General features: G+C 39.7%; 1 protein-coding gene across 8 annotated transcripts in view; it reads right to left on the bottom strand.

Annotated features, from left to right (window-relative positions):
- CALD1 (caldesmon 1) overlaps positions 1 to 22,885 on the bottom strand; it is a 227,643-nt gene that overhangs the window by 87,724 nt on the left and 117,034 nt on the right. For 7 of the 8 annotated variants that reach the window (XM_043872933.1, XM_043872935.1, XM_043872934.1 and 4 more), the window contains one exon: positions 16,047 to 16,158. In XM_043872933.1, the coding sequence (XP_043728868.1) occupies positions 16,047 to 16,117 (71 nt within the window). In that variant the 5' untranslated portion in view covers positions 16,118 to 16,158. Of the gene's footprint in view, positions 1 to 16,046; positions 16,159 to 16,811; positions 17,225 to 22,885 lie in introns of those variants that run through there. The other variant, XM_043872937.1, reaches the window with a different exon arrangement.

Genomic DNA, 22,885 nt, shown 5'->3' with positions numbered 1-22,885 from the left:
CTTTTGCTCACTTAGATGCAAAATCAGACAGGTAAGTGGCCAGCAGCAGGATTTAATTTTGAATGGGATAAAGTCATCATTTTAAAATCTTTTGAATTTTCTCTTCAATTCACCACTAGGAAAGGGAAGATGAAATGGTATCTTTTAATCTGCATTTGAGGTCCTAAGGCCTTTCCAGGGGTGATAGACTCTGGGGAGAGTAGGAGGCAACATTTTACAGCATTTTCTTTGAGTCAGATTTTTGAAAGACTTGAATACCTGAGGGCCAGTTAGACAGTGTAACACAGTACAATGTGAAGTGTGAACATTCCTCTGGAGCACATTATATGACCAGAAGGTCTGAAACACGCTATATGACCAGAAGGAAACTTGCCACAACACACAGAGTTAAATGGAAGTGAATTTGACTTAAACGAATCATACAGGTATCTCTACCTGATAAGCATTTGTCACGTGCAGCCCCTTACACTTTTGATGGTATTTGTCCATATGTCTTTTCATTTTCTCAGCTACCCTGAGAAGTGTTAATTCTATTTACTGTTGAGGAAGCCCAGATCTGCTCAATCTTTATACAGCGTCCTTTTTCTTTAATCCTTGATCTAAAAGGTACTTTCTTTCATGGAGTTAGAGGCAGTTGGAGGGGTCAGGCGCAGCACAGTGCAGAGAGGAGAGCACCGGAACTAAAGTCAATGACAGAGTTTCCAGAATGAACGCTGCCACTGACTATGCTCTTGGATGTGCTGCTTTGCAAGTCTGAGTTCAATGATTTGAATTTCTAAACTTGAGAACGCAGGGAAGAGAGTCTAATTTCTCATCACACAACCCAACACGATACCAGGATGTTTCCTAGCAGTAATTCTCACTTCAGTCAGCATTCTTACGGAAAACTAACTCCTTTCTGAAGGGCATGTCTCCCCAGTTCACGCTACCGTTGCTCTGATAAATGTTTCAATGAGATAGAACTTATATTCATGTGCCTCTGGTATAAGGCACTTAGAAATGAAAGGATTAGGATTTTCCATTCTGCCTCAGCCTTGAGTTTTATAAAAGCTTCATTCTGTTCAGTTTATAAACCATGGAGCTTCCGTAGCAATGATACTCCCTGGGCAGCCAGGATATACTCTGAGGGTGCTGGCTCAGAAAACATACATATATTAGGAATGTTTTGCTTTCATGGTTAGTTAGGTGGGAAGAGTTAAAGGCTCTTAAAAGGGGAGTATCAGCAAAGAAGGGCATCAGATATCAACTCCTTGTATATCACAACTTTTGTCCAAGTCCCCTTAAAAAGTAATTTCTCATCCTCTTCATCAAGGAAGGAGAAATGGTGAGGGAATATTAGATCTCCAAAATGGGCCCCTACTAAAAAAAGTTAGATTTACACAACAGTTTTGATTAGAGAAACAGAAGGACTCTTCAAGGAAAGAGTGGGCAGAGGCATAGAGCTAGTATGGCTGCCAAGAGTGCCTTGGGAAAGATGAAGTGTAATTATAACTGCTGAGGCTCCTTGTCTTGGAATCTGCATGATAACCCATCATCTCATCATGTTTGTCTGTTTGTTCACTTCCTGCTCAGTAATTTTCCATATTAGTCTCTTGATTTCTCCAGAAAGTCCTGCCAACAGTGCAAAGCTTTCTGTGGGAATGAAAAATGGATTGACTGCTATTATACTGAATGGGCACAGTAGAATTACTAGCTCCAAAGATAAAGGACTATTTCAGTGGCCTAGTTGCTGGGCCCAGCTCTGGAAGTTATCTAGTTTTCATTTGGAGAGCCCCTCATTATGCAGAATTCCCATGGGCAGTAAGACACAGACTACATATTGAGCAATCTTCTGGAATCTACCAGTTGGATCCCTAAATGGTATAAGAAGATGGAAGCCAGTAAAAATGTGACATGGAATAGACCATGTCACTCACAATGGAAAATATGAACATCAGAAGAATTTCCTATTCTAAACAATGTGCAGTTTAAAATACACTCTCTGGAGACTCTCCTGAATGTACAGGCTTATGGCTGCTATTTATAGAGGCTGATGTGTATTTTACCAAGATTTTTATTCCAACAAAGGAACTGTATGTGATGTAGGGGGTTATTTAAATGGAAAATACACCCTCACATTTTAATTTATTTAGTTGGTAATAATCTCAGATGTAATGTCAAATCTCACTAATCTAGAGTAACTGAAAGGACTCCTGCATTGCAGGCAGATTCTTCACCATCTGACCCACCAGGGAAGCCCAACTGAAAGGAAGGCCCGTACAAATTATGTAATATTTTGAAAGAAATTCTGTTTTGAAAATATGTTCAAGAATGTCTGGTGACTTCAACCAGACTAACAGAACATTAGAAACTTGTTTAAAATTTGCATACATAAAAATTAATTATAATTAGCAAATTAAGCCTTTAAATGAGGGTGAATTCTTCCAAAATTCTTTAAAAAGTTGTTCTCTCAAGTGCGTAATAACTAAGCCATGGAATGCAGCTTGCATATTTAACATATTAGTCAAATCCTTTATTTACAAATAGTTCAAATTTATACTTTTTCACAGTCTCATAAAGATTTTTAAATGGAAGAATCTGAATATTAATGAAGATTTATGGACTGAAAACTGATTTTCCGACTCCTGATGAACATTACCTATTATATAGCAAATTCATGAAAAGAACTGGTTTTGTTCCTAAGGTATGCACATTATTCTTCTTTAACTTCATTCACAGATGGATGAGAATCCATTTATATAGCCACTGTTCATTCCAGCATGCTCATGTTTCACATCCAGTGGTATGTTCTTGTAACAATGTTAAGAACTTTTGGGCTAATAAAGGTCAAGAATTTCCCTAGAAGACTTCAAAGCAATTGAGATAGATTTCCCTTGAATAAGAATTTGGAATAGTCTGTAATCATTCCTGTCCAACATTCCCACCTGGTCAAATGATGGCTGCAATGCAGATCTCTTATACTAGGCTGGTCAATCAGAAAACCAGTGAGCAGAATAGATGTATTCAACATACATATTTGATAGTCTTCATTACATTTTATTTGATTTTGATGAACATTCTTTGCTTGTAGAAAATTCTTTGTTTGTGATACTTCTCCAAAGTTCCCAGCTATAGACATAGAAGGACTTCTTTGGTCCTCAATGTTTAGAAAGGCAAATTTGTTGCCCTCTCAGAGAACAGTGGGCTTCTCATGAACACCTTCACTTGAGTCTGGAAAGAATCTTTGGAAAACTTTGGATCACAGGGTCCTAGAAAAACTATCACCTAAGTTCATATTATCTTATTTAGAATTTTATTTTTCAAGGTTCTAGTTTCCTCTGTGGGTGGCGGGGGGGGCACGGCAAGGGAGTGGGGTTGGAGAGGGAGTTTCAGTGGTACTAGAAATGTTCTAGGTCTTAAGATGAACGACAAGTTTATAATGTATGCATTACAATGATTTATAACCTCTATATTGTTGTTGTCTAGTTGCCCAGTTGTGTCTGACTCTTTTGCAACCCCATGGATTGGGATTTACCAGGCAAGAATACTGGAATGGGTTGCCGTTTCCTTTCTCCAGGGGATCTTCCAAACCCAGGGATCAGACTTTGTCTCCTGCACTCTCCTGAGCCACCGGGGAAGCCCTATAATCTCTGTATACATTACATAATATTATTTTGTATGTATTGGCTTTTCATAACTAAAATGAATAAAATCACTAATTTAGAATAAAGTGATGAAAAGTTATTTTGCAAAAATTAGGCACATAACTTCTTTATTTTATTAGTATAGTTTTATGTTGAGAGTCTTTAAGTTACTTCTTTAGCTGTATTGAAACCACAATTATGTAATATGAAAAAAGACCATAATTCAACTAGACAAAAAAAAACCCTGTTTAGAATATGTGATTAAGTAATACATAAATTATCAAGATAAAAAATCTTGATATGTTAGATACCAGACTACCCTATATTTTTATCTTGGCTTCAAACTAGTATAGCAGAAAAAAAGACTTTAAAATAAGGAGGTAGATTTTCTTTTCAGCATGGAGACTTCATATCCATAACTCTCCCATCACTTTCAAGTGACTGCCAGAACAGATTTGAAATGGAGTAGATTGGAAACCAGATTGTCTGAAGACATGGGGTCTGTGTACATGCTCAGTGATTCAGAAACCCCAGAATGTTGCTGGAGAGGGGTCGAGTTTCTTGGGAGATGACTCTGGAGGGGGCTTTCCCAATAGCTCCTTCCTTACTCTGTCTTCTAGCCAGCTGAAAACTAGCACCGACAGGTAACATTTACCATGCACTAATCATGGGGCTTCCCTGGTGGCTCAGATGGTAAAGAATCTGCCTGCAATGCAGGAGACCCAGGTTTGATCTCTGGGTCTGGAAGATTCCCAAGAGAAAGGCATGGTAACCCACTCCAGTATGCTTGCCTGGAGTATTCCATGCACAGAGGAGCCTGGTGGGCTATAGTGCATGGGGTTGCAAAGAGTAGGACATGACTGAGCAACTAACACTGTCACTTACACTTTTTAATCATATCAAGGTATCATGTATTCATGTCATATATAGCATATATATTCTACTATCATCTATCTATCCATTTGTCTATCATCAGTCATCTATCTCGGAGAAGGCAATGGCACCCCACTCCAGTACTCTTGTCTGGAAAATCCCATGGACGGAGGAGCCTGGTGGGCTGCAGTCCATGGGGTTGCTAAGAGTTGGACACGACTGACCGACTTCACTTTTCACTTTCTTGCATTGGAGAAGGAAATGGAAACCCACTCCAGTGTTCTTGCCTGGAGAATCCCAGGGACAGGGGAGCCTGGTGGGCTGCCGTCTATGGGGTCGCACAGAGTTGGACATGACTGAAGCGACTTAGCAGCAGCAGCAGTCATCTATCTACCTAGTGCTTTGCAATCTATATGAAACCCCATGAGGAGGAATTGTTATGAGGCCATTTTTCTGACCAGAAAATGGCCTCAGAGAGACTAAGTAGAATCATCTTTCCTAACTCAGCCAGGACTCGCTCCCAAGTCTGCATGATTCTGCTTTCTGGGAGACATCCTCATGTCTGTGTCCCACTCAAATCTGCCCATTCTCCCAAAAGATTGTAGTGATAAAGGTGAAACACAAGATCCTCTTTAATCATATCAGTTCTTACCGCTCTCATTTTTATAGAGAGACATCCTTTGATGAGTTTGAATTGCTCAGGTGAAACTGGTAAGGATGGAGAAATCCTACATAATAACTTAGAATCATAATTAAGCTTGGTATAAAGAAATCTTGCCAAGACAACGTATGTCAAATAAAATACTTCCAAAATTGATGGCAACAGGGTTCTCCTTGGAAAATCACCACAGTTTTCTTTTCCTTCTTGACTAAGACAGCAAAGTTCAATTCCTAGTTGCTAACAACTAACTTTTCATTGTGCCTATCTACTTATCTTTCTTTGCTTTTCATTTTACTCCCTGGGAAGTAATCTTACAATCTCCTCTTATTTTGTAATATTATCCAAAAGCTGTTTTTAAATTTAAAAAACATCTTACACTGTAATATACACTATTTTCCCCAAAGCATGCTGTATTTTCCTAATCAATAGCCATGGCACCTTTATCAACAATTCCATTTATTCAGGAGCCTGCACTGTGCCAGCAGGCTCTGCCCCAGCTTAGCTGGGTGATCTTGAGGAGGTCCGCATCCCTTGAGATAGGTTTCTTCTTATGTAAAATGAACTTTTAAAATTCATTAGATCAGGGATTCTTGGCCCCATGTCCAAGGGCCCCCATGAGGTCTGTGGATGGAGGACCATGACACCACTGAAAGTAAGTAAGTGCCAAGTTTTGTGGGTGCATATATAAATTTTTCTTGGAGGAGCGTCTATAGCTTTCATCAGAGACTCAAAGTAGTGTGTGGTCCAAAAATGAAAAAGTAACATTCCACTGAAGCAGATTATCTATAAAGTTAGTGACAGCCTTAAGATTTCATGAGTGATGATATGACTAAGTCCCGTCCTAATGGTGAACACAATCTTATTGAGAAAAATCCAGAGAAAAGTCAAGAAGATTTATGCCAACAACCTCCTTTGGCTAGGAGGGAGAAAATTTGATCTTCTCTGTTTCTATTTTTCTGTGAAATGGGAATAACATGGGCGTTTTTTTTGAGGGCAAAGAAAACAATGACTTTGTCTACACATGTAAGTAATTTACCTGAATAAGCAGGGCAGTTCAATTAAGCCCAATAACCTCATTTTCTCTGTTGCCACATAACTTCGTTGAATGATTCCCCTCCTCATCTTAGGGAGTTATTTTGGCATTGTAGAGATGATGGATCTTCAGCCAAGACAACCAGTTGAAACATGAAAAATTCTATTGATCAATTTATGACAGTGAAAAGGTTTTGAGACTTGGGGCAGGCAGAACCAGACTGTGGTCCACAGTTGTATGAATTTGGATATATAACTTAAGCTTTCAGACATGCAGTTTCCTCAGCTATAAAATAGGGATAATAATATTCAGGTCTCCTGCAAACTGAATGGGTCCTCCCACTAGATTCATATGTAGAAACCTAATCCCCAATGTGATGGTATTTAGAGTTTGGGACTTTGAGAAGTGACTAGGTCATGAAGGTGGAACCCTCATGAATGGGGTAAGTGCTCTCTTTAAACAAGACCTCAGAGAGTTCCCTCACCCCTTCTGCCAGGAGAGGACACAGTGAGAAGACAGTTGTCTATGAACCAGGAAGTGGACCCTCACCACACAGTGATTCTGCAGTTGCCTTTATCTTGGACATTTTAGCCTCTGGAACTGTGAGAAATAAAGTTCTATTGTTTGTAAACCACTCAATCTATGGTATTCTGTTATAACAGAGTGAACAAACTAAGATAATATCATACAGTTGTTTTGATAATTAAATGATATAAGGTGTATAGGGGCTTTCCCAGTGGCACTAGACGTAAAGAATCTGCCTGCCAATGCAGGAGATGCAAGAGATGCGGTTTTGATCCCTGGGTGTGGAAGATCCTTGGGTATGAAATGGTAACCTGCTCTGGTATTCTTTCCTGGAAAATTCCATGGGCAGAGGAACCTGGTGGGCTACATCCCATGGGGCTGCAAAGAGTCATACATGACTGAGTGAGCGCGCACACACACACACACACACACAGAGTGTATAAAGTGCATCACCTAGCCTGGCACGTGGCTGATACTAAACAAACGATGGTTCCTTTTCCTTTTTAACACTGGATGAAAAATCTGGTTATACTTTTTTCAACTTGAGAACTATTTTTGCTGAATTGAACTCTTCAGGTAATATTCTGAGTTAAGTTTTATATGCTATATTTAAGATAAAGACATAATGAATGAATTGATTAATTTCATAGCTACAAGATGTGATTTTGAAATATTCATACAGCAATTGTATTTGTGCAGTAGACTTATTTATGGTCAGAAGTTTTCATTCTTTCCCAACTTCAGTAGAAAGTATTCAGCAAGTATCTTAGCAAGTGTCTTAGCAAGTATACAGATCAGTATAGAAAAGAAGGATGAAACAAATCATAATGACTGGCCTGACAGACCAGTGAAAATTCAAACCCAGTAAAATACTATTTTGTACCAAAAGCCTACCAAAACATTAATATGACTTTAATAATAACACCTAACATTTATTGAGCATATACTCTATGACAGTCATTGTGTTAATTTCCCTACATGGGTTAACTAGCTTATTGTTTACAATGATCCTGTACGGTAGAATAATTATCCCCATTTTTATACATAAAGAAATTGAAGCATGAGATGTTTAAGTTATTTGTCATGAGGTTACCCAACCAGTAGTTGTCAAAGTCAGGATTGGAACTCAAGTCTGTCAGACTTCATCATTCACATGCTTAACCACTACATTGTCCCGTCTCTCCTCAGGTGAGTGAAGACTGATACACTATAAGTCACATATATAAATTGTTTAGAAAATTTCAGTACTATTTTATTTCTTTTTCTTTTTTTTTCAGTGCTATTTTAAACTATAAGTATATTGACTCATGTATGTGCCACATTTTTTTTCCAGCTAAGAATGAAGTTATGGGTCAGCATGTGAAGTCCTTAAGAATCTGGATTTTTCATTCTTACTGAACAAGTGTCATCTTAAGCAGATCCTGAATTCTTGATCTACTGATCATCATAAAGTAGGATACTTTTAGGACCAGAGGAATTGTTAGGTTAGTGGAAATTGGTCCAACTATGCCATCTTCATCGTTTATAATTTGATCATTTACATATCAATAGAGGCAATAAATAATGTCTATTTATGGTGCATGAGAAAGAGAGAAAGAATATGAATATGTGTATATATTTTGATTTTTCATGTGACTAGACACAAATAAATAATTAAAGATCCCTTAAGTGAAAATTACCTCTTTTTCTCAGTGCCCCTACATTCAAGTTAGGCTGACCCTACACAACATCAAATAAATATAAGAACCTTACAGAAATATTTTTAAATCTCTTTCAAATGAATTACTTGAAAAAAATCTTTTAACTTAAAAGTAAAAATGCAGATACAAATCTTAACAATTTTTTGCTCCCCTGGAGTGATGAATTTGCTGAGAGAACTGAAGGGAAGTTTTGAGCAAATTTAGCTCCTCTATTAATTTAGACAGTTTCAAAGGAATACTTTATTAACTTCCTAATGGGAAACAATTTTCTGATTACAGAGTAACAAAAAACTTCTTTGATTTGAAATTTCAATGTCACAGCACTAAGCTCTGTAAATAAAAGTGTTTTTGTATAATCATTGATTGGTCACACCATTAAATCATGTAAAAAGGTTTCAATGATAGAGTTCTGGGAGGCCACTACTTAGCCTCAGTGAACTTTAAAAAATTGTATTTTTTTTAGTGAAATAAAAATATTTACTTTCAAATGTCTAGTCATCAGTATATCTCAGAGGCCTATAAAAATGTGTGAATGATGACAACAGCATGAGTGTTTTCGCTCCCTTTATTTACATATATGAACCTCTGAATCTGATAAAAACTGTACAATAGCAGCCGTTCTTCTGATCAGAAAGAGAAACTCACATTCGGGTATGGAAAGCAGGAGCTGGGAATGCAATGAGTGCACGTCTTGAGAAGCGAGAGAGCTGCTTTTGAAAGCAAGCTAAATGCAGGGAAAAGTATGTCTCACTGAAGCTCTCTTCATGGATAAACCATCACTGCAGGTTTCCCAGCAGATACCTCAAAGCTCAAAACCCTTTAGTCCAAATGTAATAGAAGATCTCAGTTTAAATTTGTGTGAACTCTTCTTAATGAAGAGTTCACAAACCAGTCAATCCTAAAGGAAATCAGTCCTGTATATTCATTGGAAGGACTGATGATGAAGCTAAAGCTCCAATACTTTGTCCACCTGATGTGAAGAGCTGACTCATCTGAAGAGACCCTGATGCTGGGAAAGACTGAAGGCAGGAGGAGAAGGGGACGACAGAGAATGAGATGGTTGGATGGCATCACTGAAGCTATGGACATGGGTTTGAGCAAGCTCCGGGAGCTGGTGATGGACAGGGAAGCCTGGCATGCTGCAGTCCATGGGTCGCAAAGAGTCAGATATGACTGAGCGACTGAACTGAACTGAACTTCTTACTGAGACAGACCTTGTTACTAGTCACATCCTCAAAACTCTTCACTCAACAGCAAATTCCTGCTTCTCAACTTCCTAAGGTTCCTGTGTCCTTTGAGAAGTGTAGAAACAAAACCTTCATATTTTTTATTTTGTTTTGTTTTATGGTAAATATAAAAGATTTCTTCAATTCTTTGTGTGTTGCATAGAATCAGATTAGATGGGTAATTTAATATTGATGTTGATTGAATAACAGTCAATAAATAAAAGTAATCCAATGAGTAATAAATAATTATTTAAATAATAGTAAATTATTATTTAAATAATAAACACTAGATGATTAGTACTGTGTTAATACTTGCATGTATTATCTCTTTATATCCCCACAAAAACCCTATGAAGTGGATAGTCTTATTTCCCCCATTTTACAGAAAATGAAAAAGAATGTTAGGAAGAATGAATAATATGTAAGATCATGTAGCTAATTAGCGGCAGACAGTGGATTTGACAGCACAGCTGTGTAATGCTCAAGTCCACGCTCTTAACTGCTAAGCTCTACTGCCTCTCACTGGTAGGCCTATCCATGTTGCTTCGTTTACACAGAATGTGTGTTCTATTCACACACATGTATTATTGGTGTCCAGTCCATCTTTGCCAGATACACATAAAATGCTTGGCATTTGGGGGGGGGTACTTGTTGAACAGAGAGAGAGCTGAACTTGACCTCTTTGAAAATGTATCCCTTTACCCTACATTTTCCCCTTTGAAAATGTATTCCCTGATGATACAAAAGGACGTTTATGAATAATCCAGGATAATTAGGAGGAGATGGAAATAGAAACAAGTGGATTGAGTACTGATAAAGATGCACATGGACCAGAGGAAAACACATCAAGATGCACTAAGAAATATAGAGGCAGAACTTCTTTTTTTTTTTTTTTGAGACAGGACTTCTTTGGTGGTCCAGTGATTAAGACTCTACGCTTCCACTGCAAAGTGCACGGCTTCGATCCCTGGTTGGGGTCTAAGATCCCACATGCCATAAAGAAAGAAAAGGAATACAGAAACAGAGGTAGAAAGGGATTGAAATAAAAGAAACAGAAAGGGAAGCAGAATGAATGAATATACCTATTCATTTTGTATCCCCTTGACATAGGTAAAGAATAATAGACAGAAAAACAAAATGCTTATTTGTTCAAATAGGTAATTGATTCAGAAGTACAGTTTAATTTGAGATGTATACAAATAGCATTTTTCCTTAGAAACAAAACATTTAGGATTTTCACAGACTACCTGCTGAATTCATTCTGCCTATTGAAATTTTTTTCTTCCCCTTTTAATCAAGTTGGCTCTAAAGTTACTAATTCATTTATGATACGCGCTTTGTGGCTATTGGGATAATGCCTGGATTGGTGAGAACTCATCCCTTTGGTTCAATATAGTGTCTTGTACTTTAGAGATATTCCATACTTTTTTGTACCGAACAGATACAATAGATAGTCTTTGGATTTTTACCAGATCTAAAGACTGAATGAAGTACTTCCTTTACCAACTCTAAAGTCTTCATCTTAAGGACTCAGAGTGAAAGTCAAGTGAAGGACTGAAAGTCAAGTGAAGGACAAGGGTTAGTTGCTCAGTCATGTCTGACTCTTTGTGACCCCATGGACTGGGGCTTGCCAAACTCTTCTGTCCATATGCTTCTCCAGGTAAAAATACAGAGTATGTTGGACAAGGACAAGTGAGTAGTAAAAAGATGCATAGGTTAAGGGTAGGACAAAGAAGGGAAGTATATTTTTGATATAACTAGGTTCCCAGTCTAGGTGATGGCAGGCAAATGATTTGAAATGCACTGGACTGCAAACCCTTGGAATGAGGTGTGAGCACAGGAGTCTCAAGGCGGTTGAGATGCAGTGAAGACCTGTCAGTCCCAAACCCTGAAAAGCCAGCATGGCCCGAAATATACAGTCACATTTTTCAGTAATGTTTTTAAAAACTCTATTTCTGAGGAATAAAACATGTAAAGAATCTGGTTTATTTTAATTTGTGGTTTTAACATCTGGTGAGAGTACAAGTTTTAAATTATTTATCATTGCAAAGTAGAACAGCACCTGCTAGTCAAACTCAATAACAACTAATTAAAATAACGGGGTATTTTTATTTGGAAAGGCTTTGTGGGTAAGAAGAGGAAAAGTCAACAGTCTCTTCTCTGCGTTACCATTTCCCCACACTCTCTACAGGGGTACAGCATACAAAGGGAATAAGCATTCTTTAAAAACTATCAATGAATATCAGAGTACATATTACATTTAAGGACATATAAGTATAGTTGCCTGATCACCACCTGGTTTTACACAGGTTGAGAAGCATTAAGCACACTTTTCCCAATTCTGTCATTCTGTTGGTCTATCCTCAGTGCCCCAAAATAAAACTTGAAGCAGAGTAGAAGCCCAGTAAAATTTGTTGAATGAGTGGGTGAGTGAATGAATGAGCTTGCGGCTCTGAGCTTTAGGACCATTCTAGATCAAGGCTGAGTTCTTTCTTTTAGTTCTATAAACCCAAGGAAGAATTTGATCTTCTCCATCCTGACCCCAGGTACAATGCCAAAGCCCATAGAATCTTATTTTTCAAAATGGAAATCTGCCTTATTGTTTTATTTGCTTTTAAGCCAAGAAACACATGATCATTGTAAAAATTAGACAATACCAAAAGCTAAAGGAAAATAAAAATTACCGCCAATCCCCTACTCCAGTCACAGATGAAGAAGCCAAGTTTTAAAGCTAAAAGAAGAGAGACTTGCCCAGGGTCTTATGCCCTTTCAGATGCTTTTAGATGGCGCTTAATTCCTGATTCTGGACATCTGTTTCCTGTGCACACCCTGAAATTTCCCATCAAAGTTGGCTGGACCATAAAGCCTGACCTTCACCATTTCCATAAATGATCAGATTTTACAAAATCCTATAGGGTGAACATGGGCTTGCTTAACAAATTACAGAATAACATAACTAAATTGTTCCCCTTAATAAGTACAAATATAAGGAAGTACTTAAGAATTTCTCTAAAAATAAGAAAGAAAAGAAAGAAAGGAAGAAAAGGAGTCACATGAGCTATAATATCCCTGAAGAAATGTAAGTTAAACAAGGGTAGTACAGATTTGTGTGAATTTGTTTTAGGTTACCTAATTAAGCTTTACTGGGTACATTTCTTTTACAATTGACTTTAAAGGAAGACGTATCCTTCCACACAAAACAAAAAACTGGAAGGAATGAACTGTGTAGATGTATGGAAAATTCTTAGGCAAAATTCTAAAAGGACCTAGCTCATTCACTGTAGTTATCATATGGGTGTAACCACAAGTTTGTTGTATTATTCCTCTCCTGTTGAGTCCCCATTTCCCAATTCACACAACCAAGGAAGAAGTTGAAGATACTGATCTAATCTGATGCCCAGCTTCCTGTACCCACTCTTGACTCCCTCTAGCCCCAGTTCTGTTAGATCTGCCCCCTGGTCCTGGCCTGGTCTGTATTCTGATTCTGCTGCACTTTGGTTTCCTAGCATATCATGAGGAACATAAAGATGGAAGCTATGTCTATGTATATTTCCCCATTTTTCACTGTTCCTAGCAGCAGGGTACAGCATCTTGTAAACTTTCAGGAGAAACTGAGGTCACATAACACATCATTGGAAAGGATAAGAGGTACACTCCGATGGGTCTGGACACCCCTATAAGACTTCCATGTATACTTATCATGGTTGCCCCATGCCCTCCTGGGTTCTCCTCCTCTCCTTGATTTTTCGTCTCCTGTGATGGTTTCCATTTCATCTTTTATTTTTTTTTTAAGATTATTTTTTCTTTTTTGATCTGGACCATTTTTAAAGTCTTTATTGAATTTGTTACAATATTGCTTCTGTTTTCTGCTTTGTTTTTTGGCCATGAGGCATGTGGGGTCTTAGCTCCCTGACCAGGGATTGAACCTGCACCCTGAGGTGGAAGGCAAAGTTTCAACCACTGGGCCACTAGGGGAGTCCATCCATTATGTATTATGACCTCTCTCTGTCTCCACTTGCTTTCACATCGCCATTGCTACCATCCATTTTCTGTTTTTGTGCTACCATTGCTACACTGAGTCTGCCCAAACTGACTTCTCCAATAATAATTTTTCTCCCCTTTTGAACAAAGATTCGAATGTCTCTCTCTCAACGCCTGAAGGAAATCTCTTTTTGGATGTGGTTTCTACCTGAAATTAAGCACTCTCCCCATGCCTACCCAAGCGTGCAACACTTCCCAGTTTCCCCTTCTAGTTTCCCAGACTTAAAGTCTGTGGGATTGTCTTGAGTTTCTCCCTCTCCTGAAAGATTTGCTAATTCTCCCTCTAAAGGTGCTCACACTGATCTTCATTTCCATATTTGCTGCCCTGATTGGGTCCTCATCATCGGGTGTTCAACACTAACCCTTCCAGTACCCCCACACTCTAGCCCACTATAGATAACATCCCCCAGTATGTTTTCATTCCTGGCAAAGTCTCTGTCTATTGCCTTTTATGTGAAATAGAAACACCCAAGATACACAAATCTAACTCATTCTTCCTGAAGCACTCAACAGGTTTCTTGCACTAGGATTCTTATTCCCACCTCTGAGCTTCTGCAGATGTCACTGCCTCCTCTACACAGCCCCGCCTTGTATTCGTTCATCATCACCATTGTTAACTTCCTCCATGACCCTCCACTTCCAGGGAGCTTTTCCTGCCTAGTTTCCTCACAGTATGACAACTACCTTTTCCTGGCATTACTTTTTAGTTCTGGCTATATTGCTCTGTTGTTTCTTACTTGTTTAGCTAAGGATAATGGTTTTGACAAATAATAACATACAAGAAAGATGGTACAAATGAGTCTGTTTGTAGGGCAGGAATAGAGATGAAGGTGTAGAGAATGGATGTGTGGACACAGCAGGGTAAGGGGATGGTGGGATGAACTGGGAAAGTTGCGTTGACATATGTACACTATCATGTGTATAGTGGGAAGCACTAGTGGAAAGTTGCTGTATTGCATGGAAGCTCAGCTCTGTGCTGTGTGATGACCTAGAGGGGTGAAATGTGGGGGTGGGGTGGGAGGGACGCTCAAGAGGGAGGGGTCCATGCATACATATAGCTGACTCACTTCACTGTACAGTGGAAACATACAACACTGTCATGCAATTACACTCCAGTAAAAAAAATAGTAACATATATTTATGTGCCAGGTACTAGTCTAGGCCATTGATTAAGTTCAATAATCTTCACAACAACCACAGAAGCTGCATAGATATTATGCCTATTTACAAATAAGGCGGCTGTGGTGTAGAGAGAAGTCACTTGCTCATGGCCACAAAGCTCATAAGTGAGAGGTGGGATCTGAACCTACGGAGCCCAGATACTGTTCATGGTACCATGTGGCATACAGCAATCTACTCTGACCAACTTCATCAAAGGCAGTAATCTTACCTTCTTCTTTTGAATTCTCTACACAAATAAGTAGATCCCATGCTTTAAATCCTAGAGGAGGGCACAGCAACCCACTCCAGTATTCTTGCCTTGAGAATCCCCATGGAGAGAGGAGCCTGGCAGGCTACCAGTCACAAAGAGTCAGACATGACTGAAGCAATTTAGTACATGCTTTAAACATATTTTGCTATCAGTGTAAGTTTCTAGTTTTCTACTACAGAATCACTAAGGTATTATCTTAGTACCATCTTTTGGAATTACTAATATTATGAGGCAAAAATCTATTTGATTTTAAATAATTGTTTAACATTTTTCTTTCTGTGAATGCCTATTCTGCTTTCTCAACAAATGTCTGAGTTAAGTCACATTAAATGCCGCTGTCCTTTGCTCCGAGGCCTAAAGATTTAAAAGATGCTTTTATGTCCTGTGCTTCATATGTCACTGCTTCATTTCCCCAACCTGCCCTTGAAAGTCAAGACAACAGAGGCCTCACACAACACAACAACTTTCAATTAGAATCTCCACAATAACATACTCTGCCAGCTACTAACCCATAATATGTCCAATACTGGATTTGGCTGCTTTTCTCATAAGAATAAAAATGTGTCCTGAGGTCCATCCGGCCTTATTGCCTTTATTCTTTCAGACCGAAGACTTCCATTTCCTAAATGGTTTCAGTATTCAATATTTGTCACTTTTTTGGGCATTTCAATATTACAAGTGATTTAAAAACTTTTATCCATACATTGTCATTTAAAAGTCTATGGGTAATATGAAAGACACAAATTAAATCTCCAATCTCTCTTTTTCTTGATGTTTGTTTGCCCAGAATTTAGAGTCTTAATGGCTGGGAACATTTTCTATAACTGCTTTTGCAAACAGTTTAGCATGCCATACATTTGGCCCTTGAGGCCAGTGATCTTTCTTCGAGGCCTGAAACCAGTATTGTGGATAACAGAACAGAGACACCTTACCTTTCTGCTTCCAGACGCATCTCTTCTCGCTTTTGCCTCCTGAGTTCTCTGCGACGTTCAAAATCATCCATTGTGTGGGTTCAGGTTTAGGGAGACCAGAGAATGTCTGGATCTAAAGGGGAGGAAGCAAAATCGATATCATAGATGAGTCATCTCAGCCCTTCACCATGATTTTATCCCCCTTTTCTTTATTCTTAAGAAAAACACTTTAGAAGATGAATGAGGTAGCCAGGGATCAATTTCTGACTCCCAAGCCAAGCCATATCCTTTATGGGCTAAATTCAGTCCCATTCATGCAACTTAGAGACAAATAAGTAAAAATTCCAGAATCACAGGTTTTTTTTAAGCAAAGATCTTGAGACAGAGAGGTCTGATGACTTGAAATATTGCTGGGATCACGCGAAAGCTACTGAATGATATTGTTCTTTGTAACCTGCTGAACTACAGACCAAAGTGATAAAAATCAGTGAACAAAGAAAGAGGAAAGGGGAACACAAGTGAGAAAAAGAAAAGTGGCAAGAAAAGGAATGTCTGGAACTAAGAGAAAAGCAGAAGTAAAGAGAGAAATAAAATAATACAAGCATCTAGGTGTAATTTGCATATCCTAAAAGAATATTAATATCAGAATGATAATAAAGACCACAGCAAGAGCACCATGACTAAACAGCGCAGCAGCATTTTTCAAAGCAGTTACATATGATCAAACTGTTCTCAGAGCTCAGAAGTCGCCGCTCTTTGTAACCCAACCATTTTCTCCTTTCCTACCTCCTCCGTGATGGTTTTAATCCCAGAAAGATCTTCCCTTTCCAGCTCTTCAGCTGAGGAGTCCGCTTTTCCTGCGTCTCTGTGCCATGGAGTCAAGTATTCCAGAATTCCCCTGCAGCCCCCAAACCCAAAATGACTACCAGAAAAGGGGAAGCGGGCTCTTTTTGTCCTTGCTTTGTTTACAGAGCTGTCAGTGGTTAGTTAAACTCGGCCTGGAATCTGGCATTTAAGGCCTGCTTGAAGATTGTTTCCTGTGTGGAGCGGGAGGCCTCCACTTCCTCTGGAATCCTAGACTCTGTGCTGCACTCAGATCACAAAAAATATTTTCCAGCCCTTTCTGTGCACACGAGACAAGCCATTTGCCCTGCGTAAGAAGAGAGGGACATGCAAAACCTGAAGCCATCCGCTAATGGCATCTCTGTGTGGGGGAGTGAAAAGCAAAACTTAGACTTTAAGGCCAAGTTCAGAAACCTTCTGAAATCACTAGATGCTTTTATTTTTCCAAGCATTTCCCCCCTTAAAAAACCCCACAAAAACAAAAATAAAATCTCAGCCAACCAAAACAAAACGATGCAACGCTTGAATTCCCCCTCCCTTCTTATTCCCTAAGGTATTATTTATACTGCTCATAAATCCTTTAGAAATTCAAATTCGGGTGTTTATTTGGGGATTTTTGATTTTTCAGTGTTTTTCTATCTGCCTCTTACAAAGAGTTCTTTCCAAATACTTAGCTAGTTATAAAGGGAAAAAATCAGTTTTCTTTTTTGAAAAATTACTTCAGTAACCAAGAGAAATTTTCTTTATATTTTTCAGTCTGATCTCTCCATAGTTATCAGAATGGGGAAAAAAAAAGAAAGTGATTCAAGGGTCTCCTGAGAGGCCATGTGTCTCCCTGGGGTGGGCTCCTGTTCTGAGCAAAATGCAGGGTGGGTTGGGCAGTGGGACCCAACCTCCATGACTTGAGTGCTGGGTGCAGTGAGGGCAAAGGCTTCTCCTTCCTTTCTTCGGTGAAGTCTTTTTGTTGTATATACACCACTTCTGGAATAACTATAGCAACAGCAAACAGAAACAGGAGAAAGAGGTTCTGTCTGTAAGCAAACAATTTCACTTTTCTTAATTTATCTGAGTAGCTTGAAGAGCAGCCTCTAAGCCTCTGGGTCTCGCTCCAGCTTCATTAAGCCGAGGAGTCGTGCTGGTGGTTTGCTGGCAGTGGCGGCTGGGTTTTTTCTCAGATTATACCTCTAGCGCAGGTGCCTACAAGTGGTGAAACAAACATTTCCAAGCAGGCCGAAGATGCGCACGGCTGGCAGAGCCAAGCAGCATCCTGGAGCATTCGGGAAGTGCAGTTAATTAACATCATGTGGTCACTGTGGTTGGCCACCCTCACAGGCTCTCAACCCACGCACATTTTTCCCCCGACCCATTCCCTCCTCCTACTCCTCACCTTTTATCGTGTCTGTTAGCCACTCAGTCATGTCCAACCCTTTTCGACCCCATGTCCTGGAGCCTGCGAGGCTACCCCGTCCCGGGGATTCTCCAGGCAAGAATACAGGAGTGGGTTGTTATTCCCTTCTCCAGGGTATCTTCTGACCCAGGGATCGAACCCAGGTCTCCCGCATTGCAAGCAGATCCCATCTTTTATTATTTGGGTGTTTTTCTTCTTCAACCATATAGGAACTCTACCTAGCCAGGTGTTTGCTCATTGAATGAAGTAAGGCACTAGGAGGAAGAGACAGGGAGTGAGCGCTCAATGGAGCATCTACACACACGATGCCTTTCGGGGCCCTGCTTTGCGGGTGTGTAACCCTTGAGGTGGTGGAAGAAGCGCATTTCTGTACCGGGTGGTGCGGGATGACTCTCTTTTGGGACACGCGCTGTGTTTGGGGGGAAGTTGTCTGTGCTTCTGAAAATGGCTCTTTGCTGGTCCCACTGTAGGATGGAGCTGGAAGTCTCCTCAATCCTCACACCCTTATATCATCACAGAGCTTCTCTGAACCTCCCTGGCACTGTTCCTCATAAGGGGAGCCAGGTCTGGGGAGAACTGTAAGTGAATTTTCCCCCCTTTTGGAAGCAGCAGCTCCCATGTCCTCAGCTAGGAATCTCTCATTTCCTCCCTGACCCCCAGTTGATGCTGAACTCCTTCCAGTAACTTTGGACAGGAAACAAACTCTTCATCAAGCAAGTGATGACATGTCAAGGCAGAGAGCTTCTGTAAACAGCGGAGCTCGTGAGCTCGTGAGCGTCGCGAGTGGACAGAGTAGCTTGAAAGACAGACACAGACAAAGGGAGGTATGTATCCACGAATGTGACAGATGGGTTCTTGAAAAGCTTTATGAAAATCTAAATTTTTGTGCTGGGGAGATTGTAGTCATGCTACTGAAAAACCTTGGTGCAACTCCTTTTGTCAAGGGAGAAAAAGCATTTTACAAAGGCAGGAGAACCATCACCTACTGATAAACCTGTCTTTTCAATATGGGTTCTCAAATACCAGATTTTCTTAAAATAGGGCATGTTTGTGCTGGTACAATTAAGGAGTAAGTTAACGTCAGAGATTTCAAATCACTTAACATGCTGCCCTTCCTTTGGGCAACGGCACTACCAAGCCGGTGACTCAGGTGAATGGCGCTGTGAGTGGACCTCCTGTTGTGTCTGTCGTGGTCTCTCCTCCATGCCAGAGCATCCTGAAGCTTCCTCCTTCCCTTTCCTTCTCTCTGCTTTCTTTTTCCCTCTCAACTTCTTTTTGGGGGATGGGGAGATATTTATCAATATTTCTTCTGTCATTTCCTTTTTTCATGTGTCTCATTCTGTGATACTTCCTTTGTTTCCTCCTTTCTTCATTTCCCTCTCTGTACTGGGAATTAAAGTCTACTTATTAAATCCAAGCTAGGATTCTTTTTCTTAAAAACATTGAGTTTAATTTCCAATGTGCCTCTTTCAATCATGAATTATTATATTATTATGAATTATATATTATGAATTATAACTATTATTATATTTTACCTTTGCAAAGTTTTCTTTTTTTCTTTATGGGTATGTGGCCTTCACTAGAGATATTTCCTGAGACACCTTTATAAGAACTAGTTTCTGCTTTTGTTTGGGACAGGGTTGGTAGCAGGTAGGAAGTCATCTTAAATGTGCATGTGTGTGCACATATGTGGGTATATATGTGCTTGTGTGTGTGTGAGTGTATGTGCATGTGTTAGTATGTGTATTCACACACATGCACACAGGTGTAAAGATAGTCAAGGCAGTAGGTGGTAGTTAGCTGACCAGTACTCCATTATTAGGGGGAGAAATCTGTAGAGAAAGCTAAGTTCTATCTACCTTGAAATCATCATAAAGTGAATGGTGAATTATTGCAGGAGGTCCTTGGAATTTGGGGCAGTGCCAACACTGGTCTCAGAACACATCAAGAATAAAATCTGTTGTGTCAGGGATGCTAAGTTAATGCAACTTCCAAAAGTAACCAACATGAATCAAACATGTGCTATGTGCTGGATCATATTTTTTAAATTAAAAAAAAATTTTTTTTTAAATTATTTTTTAGTGTAGTTTTAAGTTGAAGGAACAACGGACATGGAACAATGAACTGGTTCAAAATAGGGAAAGGAGTACATCAAGGCTATATATTGTTACCCTGCTTATTTAACTTATATGCAGAGTACATCATGTGAAATTTCAGGCTGGATGAATCACAAGCTGAATCAAGATTGCTGGGAGAAGTATCAATAACCTCAGATATGCCTATGATACCACTTTAATGGCAGAAAGTGAAGAGAAACTAGAGAGCCTCTTGATGAAGGTGAAAGAGGAGAGTGAAAAAGTTGACTTAAAACTCAACATTCAAAAAACTAAGATCATGGCATCCAGTTCTATCACTTCATGGCAAATATATGGAGAAAATGTGGAAACAGTGTCAGATTTCACTTTCTTGGACTCCAAAATCACTGCAGACAGTGACTGCAGCCATGAAGTTAAAAAACACTTGCTCCTTGAAAGAATAGCTATGACAAACCTAGTGTATTAAAAAGCAGAGACATAATTTTGCCAACAAAGGTCTGTATAGTCAAAGCTATGGTTTTTCCAGTAGTCATATATGGATATGAAAGTTGGACTATAAAGGAGGCTGAGCACCGAAGAACTGATGCTTTTGAACTGTGGTGCTAGAGAAGACTCTTGAGAGTCCTTTGGACAGGAAGAAGATCAAACCAATCAATCCTAAAGGAAATCAAGCCTGAATATTCCTAGGAAGGGCTGAAGCTGAAACTCCAATACTTTGGCCTCCTAAAGCAAAGGACTGATTCATTGGAAAAGACCCTGATGCTGGGAAAGATTGAGGGCAAGAGGAGAAGGGGGCGACAGAGGATGAGATGGTTGGATGGCATCGCTGACTCCATGGACATGAGTTTGAGCAAACTCAGGAAGATAGTGAAGGACAGAGAAGCCGGGTGTGCCGCAGTTCATGAGGTCACAATGAGTTGGACATGGCTAAGCAACTGAACAGCAACATAGTTTAAGGAAAAATTGAGCAGAAAGTACAGAGTACCCATATATTCCCTCACTTTTACCCCCACCCAGTGTTTCTGTGTTTGCACTGAACTGTGTATTCCCCACCAAAAGATATGTTGAAGTCCTAACTTCCAGCACTTCAGAATGTGACCTTGTTTAGAAATTGTGTCTTTGCACATGTAATCAAGTTAAGACGAGTATTAGGATGGGCCCTAATCCTGTATGACTGGTGTCCTTATAATAAGGGGAAATTTGGACACAGAGACAGATATACACAGAGGGAAGATCATGGGCAAACACATGAGAATATGATGGGGCAGGAACGCCTCAGGCTATGAGCAGCTAGGAGTGAGACATTCCCTGGGGTCCTCAGAGGGACTCTGCTGACACTTTGATTTCCAGTCTCTGGACCTATGAGATAATAAATTTCTATTCTATTTTTTTTTCATTTATTTTTGTTAGTTGGAGGCTAATTACTTTACAATATTGTAGTGGGTTTTGTCATACATTGATATGAATCAGCCATGGGGTTACATGTATTCCCCATCCCGATCCCCCCTCCCACCTCCCTCTCTACCCGATCCCTCTGGGTCTTCCCAGTGCACCAGGCCCGAGCACTTGTCTCATGCATCCAGCCTGGGCTGGTGATCTGTTTCACCCTAGATAATATACATGTTTCGATGCTGTTCTCTCGAAACATCCCACCCTCGCCTTCTCCCACAGAGTCCAAAAGTCTGCTCTGTACATCTGTGTCTCTTTTTCTGTTTTGCATATAGGGTTATCATTACCATCTTTCTAAATTCCATATATATGTGTTAGTATGCTGTATTGGTCTTTATCTTTCTGGCTTACTTCACTCTGTATAATGGGCTCCAGTTTCATCCATCTCATTAGAACTGATTCAAATGAATTCTTTTTAATGGCTGAGTAATATTCCATGGTGTATATGTACCACAGCTTCCTTATCCATTCATCTGCTGATGGACATCTGGGTTGCTTCCATGTCCTGGCTATTATAAACAGTGCTGCGATGAACATTGGGGTGCACGTATCTCTTTCAGATCTGGTTTCCTCAGTGTGTATGCCCAGAAGTGGGATTGCTGGGTCATATGGCTAAGCCACCCAGTTTGTCGTACTTTGTTACAGCGGTCCTAGCAAACTAATACAGCCCATTACTAAAATCTTGCAGTGGTACATTTGTTATAATTAACGAGATAATATTGATTTGTTGTTTTTGTCACTCAGTCACTAAGTCGTGTCTGACTCTTGGTGACTTCATGGACTGTGTTACACCAGGCTTCCCTGTCCTTCACTGTCTCCGGGGTTTGCTCAAATTAATGTCCATTGAGTCAGTGATGCTATCTAACCGTCTCATCTTCTGCTGCCCTCTTCTCCTTTTGCCTTCAATCTTTCCCAGGATCAGGGTCTTTTCCAACTCTCACGTCCATACATGACTACTGGAAGAATCATAACTTTGACTATACAGACCTTTGTCAGCAAAGTGATATCTCTGCTTTTTAATATGCTATCTAGGTTTGTCGTAGCTTTCCTTCCAAGAAGCAAGT

The sequence above is a fragment of the Cervus elaphus genome, chromosome 18 (assembly GCF_910594005.1).
Source record: "Cervus elaphus chromosome 18, mCerEla1.1, whole genome shotgun sequence".
NCBI lineage: Eukaryota > Metazoa > Chordata > Mammalia > Artiodactyla > Cervidae > Cervus > Cervus elaphus.
The sequence above is the reverse complement of the archived record's forward strand: the minus strand, read 5'-3'. Positions and strand labels throughout refer to the sequence as shown.